This window comes from Candoia aspera, chromosome 4 (genome assembly GCF_035149785.1).
Source record: "Candoia aspera isolate rCanAsp1 chromosome 4, rCanAsp1.hap2, whole genome shotgun sequence".
Classification (NCBI taxonomy): domain Eukaryota; kingdom Metazoa; phylum Chordata; class Lepidosauria; order Squamata; family Boidae; genus Candoia; species Candoia aspera.
The window spans coordinates 118222513-118234593 of record NC_086156.1 but is presented as its reverse complement, the minus strand read 5'-3'; the positions used below and the strand labels follow the sequence as shown (position 1 = coordinate 118234593).

General features: G+C 56.9%; 2 protein-coding genes across 2 annotated transcripts; one reads left to right on the top strand and one right to left on the bottom strand.

Annotated features, from left to right (window-relative positions):
- The first annotated feature begins 564 nt into the window (after positions 1–564).
- On the top strand, positions 565–7112 carry LOC134496013 (asialoglycoprotein receptor 1-like). Its single transcript, XM_063301740.1, has 8 exons — positions 565–718; positions 3370–3495; positions 4396–4491; positions 4849–4920; positions 5062–5154; positions 5363–5514; positions 5637–5743; positions 6860–7112. The coding sequence occupies exons 2-8, from the start codon at positions 3372–3374 to the stop codon at positions 7005–7007; spliced, it is 792 nt and encodes a 263-aa protein (XP_063157810.1). The 5' UTR covers positions 565–718; positions 3370–3371; the 3' UTR covers positions 7008–7112.
- A 760-nt stretch (positions 7113–7872) lies between these two features.
- LOC134496014 (thialysine N-epsilon-acetyltransferase-like) lies at positions 7873–11126 on the bottom strand. The gene is made up of 6 exons (XM_063301741.1): positions 10940–11126; positions 9915–9966; positions 9481–9564; positions 8859–8960; positions 8568–8608; positions 7873–8200 (listed from the first exon to the last, which is right to left on the bottom strand). The coding sequence occupies exons 1-6, from the start codon at positions 11099–11101 to the stop codon at positions 7913–7915; spliced, it is 729 nt and encodes a 242-aa protein (XP_063157811.1). The 5' UTR covers positions 11102–11126; the 3' UTR covers positions 7873–7912.
- Positions 11127–12081: the final 955 nt, after the last annotated feature.

Sequence of the window (12081 nt, the reverse complement as noted above, 5' to 3'; positions counted from 1 at the left end):
CTCCCTGGACGTGTCAGGTGAAGCGCCAGTATGCAGAGAAGGCGGTCCAGAGGGGTCCCTCGGTGCCAATCCGTTCAGGGCCTCCTGTGCTGCTTCATAAGACAGGCACTGCGTGATTTGAGCTGCTATGATTCCTGGGTACAGGGACCACCCCATTTTGTGCCAGCTCTGTTTCTGGGTGTCCTTTGGGGCAGCCCCACGCAGAGTGCACTGCAGTAGTCCAGGAGGTGGTGTTAAGGGCAGGAGTCCGTTTGGCTGTAGGCAGCCCAGTGTGGAAGCCCCTTCAAACCGCCTCTCTTTGTTCTGGATCTCCAGAGCAGGGTTTCTCAACCTTGGCCACTTCAAGCTGTGCAGACTTCAGCTCCCAGAATCCCCTAGAAGCATCTGGAGCGAGACCCCACAGCAGGAGATTGAGGACAGGCACCCTGAACAGGCCACCATGATGTCCCCCCGGGGGCAAATTACATCGCCCACACCATTTGCACAGTGATGTCATGGCTTGCAAGGTGGCACTTGCTCTCCTCCACCCCCTTGGGAACGCCCAGCCCTGTGGGGCAGCTTCTTTCACAGCCGGGCCTCATCTGGACATGTAGAAAATCCTGGTTTTGAACCTGGCAGGAAGAAAGTGTTGACAGTTCAAAGATCACAGGAGTGGGGCGTCCAGTGACAGTGGCAGCAGAGAGGCGCAGCTCTGGTTCTGGAAACACTGAAGGAGAAGGTAAAAAAAAATTGGCTATTAATCTACATTTTGATGTATTTTGCACCCCAAATCCCCATCTGTTCGTGTTAGAAGGAGGGAAGGAGGGATCTTCTGGGGTGTTCACAAAAAGTTTAGCTGCTGAAGCCATCAAATGCAACCATGCACTTTCTACCAGACGGGGGACGTCCTGAGAAATTCCACATCTGGACAAATTTAAGGCGACTAGTTTCCCACGAGGGAGAGAATTCATGACAAACCCAAATCCTGTTGCTCTCTGCGTGGAAGCCGTGGGTCCTGAAACAAAATCCCCTCTCTCTTCCAGAAAGCCAAACAGAGGTTCTCTCTGCGTCCTTCTGTTTGTTTCAGATCTCCGGTTGGGGAAAACATGGCGGCAGGCTTAGCATATCTGGCCAGCTGTGCGGCCGGGGCAAGTTCAGTCTGATTTAGCAGAAGCCGACCGGCTGAGAATCAGCTCCGTGTTTGCATTAATCTCTCTGCAAAAATTAAACTGCAGATTCAGTGCTTGGCTTTTGCCCTGCCTCAAAGGATGGGGTGGGTGGGTCACTTGATGATTGCCAGTTTAGCCCCATTAGACACCAGGTTAATAAAAGGCTGGCTTTTATTTTCAAATATTTTCTGCTCAGTTTGCAGTAATTAGCCCAGCAGAATGGGCAGGGGGCAGGTATTCTCTCCCCCCAGCTCTTAAGAAAGCAAGCAGCATCCGTGATTCCCAAACGCCCACGCTCAGCCTTTGTCATTACCATCCACATACTTGGCTGGTGATGCGTGCATCTGAGTGGCAGGTCCACGTTCTGGTGGCCAGATCTGGTCTAAATGTGCTGCCCCGGGCCTCTAAGGTCTTCTGCAGGAAGCTGACCCAGGGTGGTGCCCTCCAACTGGGTGGATGCGACTCCCATCCTCCCCAGCTGGGTTTGGTGGGACTTTCAGCCCAACAGGGAGACTGGACGCTTGGGGGGGGAAAGCGCTTTGAGGACACAAGGCAATGAGATTCTGGTCCCACCAAAGAAATACGAAGGGCTTGCCTGGAATTCCACGCACACGCCATCTTCCACGCCAGACCCTCCCAGTTCCTCGTGGTCACAGCAGTCGTGGATGACCAAGAAGCAAAGTCTGCAGACTCAGAGGGGGCAGGAGAAATTCTCCCAAAGATTAAAGGCCCCCTCCCTCCCTCCCTCCCTCCAGCAAGCCCCCCAATATTTCAGACCAGCCACTGAGGCCACCTGGGGGCCTCTTCCGACTTGGACTGTTCCAACGGGACAAAAGGGGACCAGGCCAGGGGACTCCGTCGCCCTCGGCAGCCTTGGTGCCGTGCAGGGGCTAGCCAGCTGCTACAGGAAGGTCCTCCTGCTTTGCTCCTGACCATCTCCTCCGTGTCCTGGTCAGGTGGCCAGCTGGGTACCTGGTGGAAGGGAGGTCCGCGTGTCAGCCGTGGCGGTCAGCCCTACAATCGAGGAATCAGACAGCCGGAGAGGCCCAACTGGAAGCCTCCGCACCCTTCTGTGCCCAAGGATAGGATCCTCTTCCTCCTCCTGCAGGATCTCCTGCAGATCAGGCTGATAGACCCTCCACTTGAGAAGATGGGGAATCTTCTCAGCTGGCCTCAGAACGGTATCCGGGACTCCTGGCTTGGAGAGTCTGGGGACTTCCTGGGCACTGGGGAATGCGGGACCACTGCACCACCACCCATAACAGACGGCCCCACCTCTCCCGTTCTTGGACAGTGCAAGTCAGAGAGGGAAGAAACTCGTAGCGGCTGGCTGCGCATCTCATCCCCTTTCAGACCCTGCCGGGTTGGACGCCACGTCTACATCGCGGTGATCCACAAGCCAAGCTTCACACAACCTACTCAGTCCTGACCCCACTCAGCAGGAGGCAGCCAAGTGCTCTGCTGAGACAAAGGAACCCTCGGTGAACCTGCGGGACAGGCTGGTTCACGCAAGCGGTGGGAAGGCAACGGCTGGACCGCGAGGAACCGGCCTCACCCGAGCCCAGTCGAGAGCCTCGCATGAGCCTGGACCGAGAGTCCAAGGGGCCCAGGCCCTGTGATGGTGGTAGGCGACCTCTGCCTAATCCCCAATGGAGGCAGCCTTTTTGCGGCTTAGCGCGCAGGGAGGTACCAGCCACTGTGGTACACCGAGCATTGTGCGTTCTCAGTCAATGGGTGTTCTTATACAGTCCTCTCTCACACACAAAAGGCCACAGTACAGGTAGTCCTTGACTTACAACCATTCGTTTAGCGACTGTTCAAAGTTGTGTTGGCAGTGAAAAAGTGACTTGCAACCAGTCCTCACACTTACGACTGTCACAGCATCCCTGCGGTCACTTGATCAAAATTTAGGTGCTTGACAACCAACATGTATTTACAATGGTTGAAGCATCCCAGGGTCACATGATCACCATTTGCGATCTTCCTAGCCGGCTTCTGACAAGCAAAGTCAATGGGGGAAGCCAGATTTGTTTAATGACCATGTGATTCACTTAATGACTGTGGCAAAAAGGTCATAAAATCGGGCACAACTCACTTAATGACCACCTCGCTTAGCAATGGAAGTTCTGGTCCCAATTGTGGTCATAAGTTGAGGACTATTTTTTATTTGATGTGTCGGCCAAGACAGGCTAAGAGAGCTTTAGTTCTGTGTCCTCCCCAGCCATGGCGGGGTTTGCCCCCCAGGACTCCTGGCGACAGCGTGTTTGCTCTGGCCGGAGGGTGACTTTCATCCTGCTGGGACTTCTTGTTGTTGTTACCCTCTCCATCATCGCCTTTGGCTTTGTGGGTGAGTAAGAAGAGTGAGGTGACATGGCAAAGCCAGGGGGAGGAGAGCTTTCTGTGACAGGGCACGACTGTCCCTCAGGGGTGGGTGAGGTGGAGAGGATCTGGAAGGGAGGGGGCGTGATGTTGTGGAGGAGATCCGGAGCAGCAACCCAAGAAGCGTCCTGCGCTTGTTCCCTTGTAAGTGAAGAACCCAAAGAACAGGGTTCGCAAATCGCGTTTTGTGATGGCCATTCCGCTATAGGATAACCGGTAACCCCCCTGCTGTGGGACCGGTAAAAAGCTGTTGTGGCCATTTCAGGGTCACTGTGTCTTTAATCAAAAGTTTCCTGCTTACAGCTTCCGCGTCTTGCAGCTCTTCCCCTATTGTTTTCCTTCTTCTTTTAAATATTTCTTTCTTCTATCGTGTAGGCTTGCGAAAGAAAGAAAGAAATGGAAATGATTCATTAGTTCCCCCCCCCGACCCCCCCAGACAGATGAGAGGAAAACGATGGACAGGAAACATAAATTGCTAGGGAGAAGTTACTAATTAACATTACAAGAGACCCATATTTAATGTCTGTTGTTTGTAAGTAAACATTATAGAAGATACTTCTCTTTATGAGTGCCCCTGTGGATAATATATTCTAGCAGGGAACTGATGTTGGGGTTTCCTTCCAGTCAATCACTGCAAAGCAGCTACAGCACACAGTGACCCACAAACCATGCACAAAAGAATGATTTAAAGGGGCAGCCATCGTGCGGGGCCTGTCACCTGCAAAGTGACCCTGAGGTGCGGGAAGGCATTTAGCAAGCAAGGGGAAAAAATGCTGTGGGTTGTGCTGCACAGACAGCAAAAGTGGATGAGCGGATGCACGGAGCGGGGTTCAAAGAAGCAAGCAAGATGCCTGCTTCCTCTCCCCAGGGCGCAACTACAGTGCAGCCTTGCAGAGCATGGAGGAAGATGTGAAGGGCGTCAATCGCACGATTGTGGCAGAATTAGCCGCTCTGGAGCAAAAGAGTGAGTCGAGGAATCCTGGCGTTCAGGGTGAAACTGGCCGGCCATTCTGCAAGGAGGGAAGTGGTGGTGGGTGCATTTCTATGGCGTTTGGCCTGGAGAGGAGTCCTATGGGGCCTGAGGTGAGGGCCGTTGGGAGAACAACCTTCTTTCTCCGCCAGCTGGATTCTGTCCCTCCTCTTTTCTTCATTAGCCAAGACTCACGATCGTTCAATGCTCTAACCCAGGGTTTCTCAATCTCAGCAACTTTCAGGTGTGCGGACTTCAACTCCCAGAATTCCCCAGCCAGCATGGCTTGAAGTCCACACACCTGAAAGTTGCTGAGATTGAGAAGCTCTAACCTCTTTATCCCCTTCCCAGAGGCCAACAGCTTGAAAACTCTGCTAAAGGTCGAGCAGATGGTGAAAAATCTGAGTGAAGAAGCAAAAGAGGGTAAGTCTGGGCTAACGCAGGCGTCCGAAAGTCCAACTGTGGGCAAGTGAGAGATTTCCCAGTGCAGTCCCACACTCAGAATGAGATCCTCACTCGCCTGGGCTCAGTGCCAACGTGCACCTTGCCTTTCCCTGTTTTCAGTGAAGACCCAGTTCCAGGACCAGATCACCAAGCTACAGGCCACCCTCCAGAAGCTGAACTGCGACCTGGAGGACACGAAGCACAACCGGACAGGTCAGCTGGGCCCTCCCAAGCTCTTGATTGCAACCTGGATTTGCCCCTGCTGGGATCAGCTGCTTCCTCCTGGATCTGTGAGGGCTGCCCGCTGCATTGGCATCCCCAGCACCCTGCCTGCCCAGGGCAGAGGGTGGTCCCTATTCCAGCTGTAACGGGCGTGCCCCTCCCCCCCATCTCTTCTCCACCTCCTGCCCCACCCCTGCAGGGCCGCAAAGGGCTTGCTGCCCCAAGGGGTGGCATCTGCTTGGGAAAAGCTGCTACTGGGTCTCCGCGGCCCAGAAGACCTGGAACGATGCCAAAGAAGACTGCGAAGGGAAAAATGCCCACCTGGTGATCATCACCAGCTACTCAGAGGGGGTCAGTGCCTGAACGCTGGTTGCTTCATGGGTCTGTGGCCAGGGGAGAGGCTGCTGGGCAGGGGGAGGGCCGAGAGCCTCTGTGGCCCTGTTCACGCCCACTCTGGTTTTTCTCTCACCTAGCAATTTGTGTCTGCGCTGACCAAGCCACGCGTCACTTGGATCGGTCTGAAGTACAGTAGCGACACCTGGAAGTGGGTGGACGGGACAACATACACTCTGCGCAGAATGTGAGCTTCCCCGCTGCCCTCTCTTGCCAGCCCCAGTCCGATAGGACTTCTCCTACCGGGTGCCCTCCAGATGTTCTCGGGCGCCATCCCCACCATCCCCAGCTAGGAGGTCCCCTTCCACGCTTTAAGTTTCACATTTGCACGCTTGCCTCCCTGGGGGAGCTCCCTTCTGGCTCTACACAGCATGCTGCATGGAAGCAGCTGAAATCCCCTTGCCCTAATTCAGTCCTGGAAGCAGACGGTTGGTGGGCTTCATTTCTCAGCACCAGCTTCACGGCACTCTTAGTGCAAGTGAGTCACAGGGGGAGGTCCTCCAAGTGTGCAAGGGGACCCAGCGGTTGATCCCACAATCTTGGCAGGGTCCTGCTGCAGGGGGAAGAAGCCCACAGTTAGGTACCACGGAACCTGGAGCAAGAGAGCTGCACCCCATGGATTCTCCGTACTCCCTCAGGGCAGGGACTGTGCACCCCCTTCTCCCAAAAGCAGGGTCAGCAATGAGCACGTGTGGACATTTTTTCTTAATATTAAATTTTGCCACTGCCCGTCTTCCCCCAAAGGAGGGACTCTGGGCGGTAGGCTAGTTTGCCAGAGGCTGAACCGAGATCACTCACTGGTGGATTCACACAATACACTGGCCGCTCAGCAGGCTTTCCTAACAATAGGGCTGATCTCCCCTAACGTGCTTGCCCACAGTTAACTAACCAGGTTTCCTCAACTGACCCGAGTTTGCATCCACTCCAGTGTGAACGAGCTGCACTGGCCAATTCACACAATTTGCCAGGCTAGGAAGAGCTGCCTCGCCTGTGACGCCTGTCGCCGCCCGGGTCGGCCACCACCTAAGGCTCGGCCCTGAGACTCTGAAAGTAGCAAAGGCTCCCTAGGCCAGCATTGCTCAACCTCAGCAGCTTTAAGCTGTGTGGACTCCGACTCCCAGAATTCCATGACTCCCATCAACACAGCCAGGGGAGCAGTGGATTCCTGCTGTGGGTGGGGGTCAGACTAGAGGGCCTCCCGGGTTCCCTTGCCTTCCGAGATTCTTTGCCAAGAGGGTGGGTGGGAAGGGGGGTTCCTCCTGTCCCTCGTCTGAGCCTGCGCTTTCTGCTTTGCTCATTCCAGCGACTGGAGACCCAGGCAGCCGAACATGTTCACCCCCAGGGCCCAGAACTTCGCTTACTGCGTGATGCTCTACCGAGACGGTCTGTGGAGTAATGAATACTGCAACACCCCAATTCACTGGTTGTGTGAAATGCAGGTGAAGCAGTGAGCAAAACAGGGGCTGCCGTGACGAGGACAGCGCAGAGCCCCTGCTAGATACTTCGAGCAAATAAATCCAATGCTGCTGCAAAAACCCACGGTAGAAATAGGCTTTTCCTCTGTGGCGCTGCGTTAGCTGGATGGCTGCTGCCCCGACATGCAGCCTCGCTCCCACTGTCGGCCACCAGTGAGGCCCGGCTTGGGGCCCCAGCACAGCCTTCGTCCACCATGCTAAGCTGGCTTGATTCTAACTTCTGGGGATTGTGGCTTGTCAGGTGACCTCTGGCCCACAGTTAGTTGAGAGTTCATTCCCCTGTAAAAACCCGGAACGTGGGACCACTCAGGAAGCCGGCTAAGCAGGCTGTAGAAAGTCAGCCTACCTGGGACTCGGAGAAAGGGGGCCATGCGGTCACTGGGGGTGCTCCAAGGAGCCCAGTGCTGAAAGAGTTTTCTCCGCATCACCTGTGTCCTGAAATTGATGGAATTGGTTATCCCAAGATTCCGGGATGGTTATCCAATGGGGATAATGCATAGTAGGCCTGCTGCCTGAGTGTGATGGGAGCTGAACACATCTGGAGAGATCCAGACCAGGGAAGGGCCTTATCATATAATGCGGGGGGGTGTCTTTTTCTGCATCACCTGCCTCCCTTCTCGTTTTGGTATGGATACCCAAGTCTGCTTTGCTCCTCTTCCCTCTCCATCGCCTTTTCCTTTCATGCCATGCCTTCTAGATTGCACACCTGTGGGGAGGGACTGCCTCGTTTGGACTGTTGTTATTAACTTTCCCTGGGAAAGTTTCTGATTCAAAAACAGAGTAAAAGATTATTCAGGTCATGAAGTAAGGAAATAAGAACAATGAATTCCACGATGCTTACTAGAAATCTAGGCTTTTATTACTGTTTTATTACTGTTTTATTAATCCTGGGTCAGCCTGTGCAGATTCTGAGGGCCTGGGAGAAACCCTCTGGCTGCTTCCCTTCCAGCAGAGGCGGGACCCTGTGCCCTTGATGACCTGAGCCCACCTCCTGTGCCCGCCTCCCCCAGCGCCAGCTGCTGCAGAGCCTCTGCTTCAAACCGGAAGAAGTGCCAGCCCTCCGTGGCTGTCAAATCCACCGCCCCTCGGCGGAGGTAGAAGTCGATGGCCCCACGGTTCCAATCCAGCACCCCGAGCCTCATCTGAGAGCAGCCTTTTTCCAAGCCGATCTGGAGGGCAGAGACGAGCAGGGGGGCTTAGCTGGGAAGGGGGCCTTAGCTGGAGGAGTCCCTGGGGGGAAAGGGGCCAGTGCTTTGGGACGGGAAACGGGGAGATCTTGAGGGCCACAAATGCACACAAGCCTCCATGAGGGCTGGCCAATAAGGTTGTGCCGATCCTGATGTTCTTTGCACGATGCCATCATGATGCCCGTGTTGCCCTCATGGCTTTGGATTCCAGCTGGCAAACCGAATTGAGGGGCCAAGCAATGGAGGCTTGCAAGAACCCCCCCACTTCCCTGGGCAATTTCCCCCCCAGACAGGCCCTCTTCTTGGCAATGGCCAGCTGGGGCATGACGGAGAAGGACACGCTCCCTACCTTAGCGATCTCGCTCAGGAGCTTCCTTCCGACTCCTTTCCCTGCACGGGGAGGAGGAAGAGGGGGACAAGAGCAGGACTCAACTCAGCCACTCTGAATCGCGTGGCTGCATCGTGGATGGGTGCTACAAGGGCAGGGCAGGTTTTGGGCCCTCTCCGCAACACCTATTTTGGTTGTTAAGGTTCACGCACGTCTGTGAACATGCACACGCCCACGTTTTAAAAACGGCCGTTGCTTCCCACTCACCCCGGCCCCTTCCCGGGCCCCCCTCACCCCAACCAAGCTACACACCCCGAAATTCTGGCATCACATAGAGGTCTTCCATGTAGATGTTCCTGCCTTTCCAGGTGCTGTAAGTGAAAAAATACAGGCCGTACCCTATGATGGTGTGCCCTGGAGGGGAAGAGAGCAAGAAGGAGCTTAATCTGTTTTGAAATGAGAGCTTTGAGGCTCGAGGTCTGTCTGGGATGAATTAGGGCCTTGGCCCACTTCTGGGCACCCAGGTTCAACCACACCCAGCGCCCTCCTTTGGGCCGTGTCCCCGTCCCGCGAGAGCGGCGGCCTTCGCTCGCCCCGAGCCGCTCGCTTCCAAGCAGCACTTCCCCTTCAGCCACGCGCCCAGCGAGAGCCACGGGACCCGTTCAGTCCTCCACCTGGGATGCCAGCGGGGCAGCCAGTGGGACCTGGAAAGCTCGGTGGCCCATAAAGGCCATTCTGGACATGCCCCTCCCCACCCGGGTCAGCCACTGCCTAAGGATTGGTCCTGAGGCTCTGGAAGTAGTATCCCCAGTAGCACATGCTGGCTGGGGAATTCTGGGAGTTGAAAACCACACATCTTAAAGCTGCCGAGGTTGAGAAGCCCTGCTCCGCATAGCGGGGCTCACACCTGGAGGCGAATGGGAGCCCAACTCACCCTCTTTGCTCCGGCATTCAGGGGGGAGCTCGGCCACGACGCATTTGTAGAAGGGGTCTTGACAGAAGCCGTCTTCGCAAAGCCCTGCTCAGGCCAAGTGGGAGAAAAGCAGGTGGGTTCAAAAGGGGTGGGGTGGGGGACATGCAAGGACAGTAGCCCTCCACGTGGATGTGCATCTTTGGGAAGGGAAAGTGGTCTGTGGACCAAATCAGGCTGTTTACTGCGTGGGTGCCAACTTCTGCCTTACGTTGCTCAAAGGGGTCTCCTCCCCTCTGACGAATAATACACTGTAAGGTGTTTGGGGCAGGGACCCCTTGCTGACTGGGGAATTCCACGGACCTTAAAGTGGCCAGGGTTGGGAAGCACTGCTCTAGGAACAGGGTGATCTGAAGGAGGGAGGGGGTTACTTCAGGGGTGGGGGGCTCAGGCCTCACCTTCATCCGTGATTTTGACCTGCTCGGGAAGTTTTTCAAAGACTGCCAGTTCCTGGGAGGGGGACACAAGAGAAAAGTCAGGTCAAGCCTCAGTCTCAGTCTCTTTGATCAGGACCTTCGCAATTCCTTTTCTCGACCCCCACCCGACCCCCCTGAGCAACTCGTTTCCTTTTGACCCAACACACACACAAAACCGCCTTCCCAATCTGCACCCTCCGGGGCCACTGGCGCTGGGCTGAGAATCGGAAAGTTCTCTTAAAGGGCTTCCTTCTGGGGACCCACCGAGATAGGAACTGCCACTTTTATTCGATTTAAGGTATTCAATTTGGGCGCCACCCAACTTCCGGCTGACCTTGGGAACTGGCGGGGGGGGGGGGGGCAGAACCTTTGCTATCTTCAGTGGGCAGCTAGAAAAGGCTCTGGAAATAAGGGGGCAAAGACATCCCTTGGCTCTGCCAGGAAAGTGCGTGGGTGGATGGGTGGGGGGTCCCTGGGATCTGCTGGCCCTCAGCAAAGGGTCCAAACCTTGCAGAATCCCAGTTCTGACCAATCTGGACCAGGTGACTCTCTCTGCTTCCAGCTCAGCCTTGATGCAGGCTGGCCTATCCCATTGGGGTGGAGGGCAAAGCCCCCCCGCCCCCCCCAAGAGGCAGCAGGGCCAGACCCAGCTTGAACTGAGTTCCTTTCGTTTGATTGATTGCATTTGATTGATTGCATTTGATTGAAGCAAGCAGCGAGAGCAGGTGGCCAGGTCGCCCCCTTCAGCCCAGGGGGGCGTTTTGAAACTTTGGGGGGGGCTCCGGAAGCGGCTCCCAAAGCTCTGGGGGACAGAGGTGGGGGGTCCCGGGCGCGCCTTCCCCCGCCGCCAAGTCGGCTGCGGAGCTCCGGAGCAGCAGCAGTGGACAGGCGCCCGAGGGGCCCCAGCCTCGCCCCCCCGCGGGGCCAGGCAGGCAGGCAGGCTCCCCCTCCCCGCTCGCCCGGGCTTCCCGCAGCCAGATTCCTCGGAGAGGTCGCCCTGCGCGCACCCGGATCATGCGCCCCACGTCCGCGCAGTCCTCGGCTCGGCACGCCCGGACGGAGACCCCGGCGGCGGGGGGGTCCATGGCTGCGGCGGCGCCCGGCCGGCTCGCTCGCTCGCTCGCTCGGTTCTCCGGCAGCCGTCCGGGAAGAACTACGTCTCCCAGCATGCCCCGGCCGGGGGTGGAGAGAGGAGGAGGGGCACCAGTGCGGGTTGGCTTCGGTTTAGAGCAGGGGGCCGACCGCGGGGGCGTCGAGGAGGCTAGTGGTTGTCTTCACACGACACGCGTAGCCGGGTCGTCTCGAGACTTCTCTGCTGCATTCGCACAACGTGCAATTCTGGATCACTCGCAAAACCGTTTAGAGCAGTGTCTCTCAACCTCGGCAACTTTAAGATGGGGGGACTTCAACTCCCAGAATTCCCCAGCCAGCTAGGCGTTGAGGCCCCCCCATCTTAAAGTTGCCGAGGTTGAAAAAGACCGGTGGAGAGTTTTGTTGTCCGGAGGAGTTGTTTGAACGCGGTCCTTGGTCCGTTTGCGAGGCAGCGTCTCGTGCGAACCCAGAAAGCGGTCGCCGGGGCAGCGCTGCCCGCGGGGACGACCATCCCGGAGATGGTCAAGGCCGTCGAGGGAGGACGCGCGTTGGGGGAGAAAGGCGGTCCCAGCAGCTGCCGCGCGCTGGGCTCCCTGGGGCGCCTCCGCTGACTCCGCAGCCCACTTTCTCCACGTGCAGGTCGAGCAGCCGAGAGTCGGGGGAGGTGGGACCGCCTCTCACGGCGGGATTCCCCGATTCCGAGGGAATCCCCAGACTTTCCAGGAGCCCGGAAGCCCCTCCAGCGCCCCCAGAGTCGCCTTGGGTGAGATGGTTGGGCGCCTTCGAAATGGGGGCAATCAATCAATGGCCGGTTTGCCGCCCTCGTGGCGCTGGCTGGCCCCTGCTGCGGATGGCGAGGGCGATGGGGTCCCGCGGCCTGGTCCCCTTTTGTCCCGTTGGAACGGTCCAGCCCCACCTCGGACTGGAGGGGGCTCCAGCTGGCCTCTGAAATATTGGGGGGCTTGCTGGAGGGAGGGAGGGAGGGAGGGGGGCTTTATGTCTTTGCGGGAGAACTTCTCCTGTCAGTTGGAGGGCACCTTACAGGGCCTTTGGCAGT

Coding starts and splice junctions, on each gene's coding strand:
- LOC134496013 (XM_063301740.1), top strand. CDS start 3,372: ATGGCGGGGTTTGCCCCCCAGGACTCCTGGCGACAGCGTGTTTGCTCT. Junction 3,496..4,395: donor CATCGCCTTTGGCTTTGTGG/GTGAGTAAGAAG, acceptor TCCTCTCCCCAG/GGCGCAACTACAGTGCAGCC. Junction 5,155..5,362: donor CACGAAGCACAACCGGACAG/GTCAGCTGGGCC, acceptor CCACCCCTGCAG/GGCCGCAAAGGGCTTGCTGC.
- LOC134496014 (XM_063301741.1), bottom strand. CDS start 11,101: ATGCTGGGAGACGTAGTTCTTCCCGGACGGCTGCCGGAGAACCGAGCG. Junction 8,961..9,480: donor TGAATGCCGGAGCAAAGAGG/GTGAGTTGGGCT, acceptor CTTCCCCTCCAG/GGCACACCATCATAGGGTAC. Junction 8,609..8,858: donor TGTGATGCCAGAATTTCGGG/GTGTGTAGCTTG, acceptor CTCCCCGTGCAG/GGAAAGGAGTCGGAAGGAAG.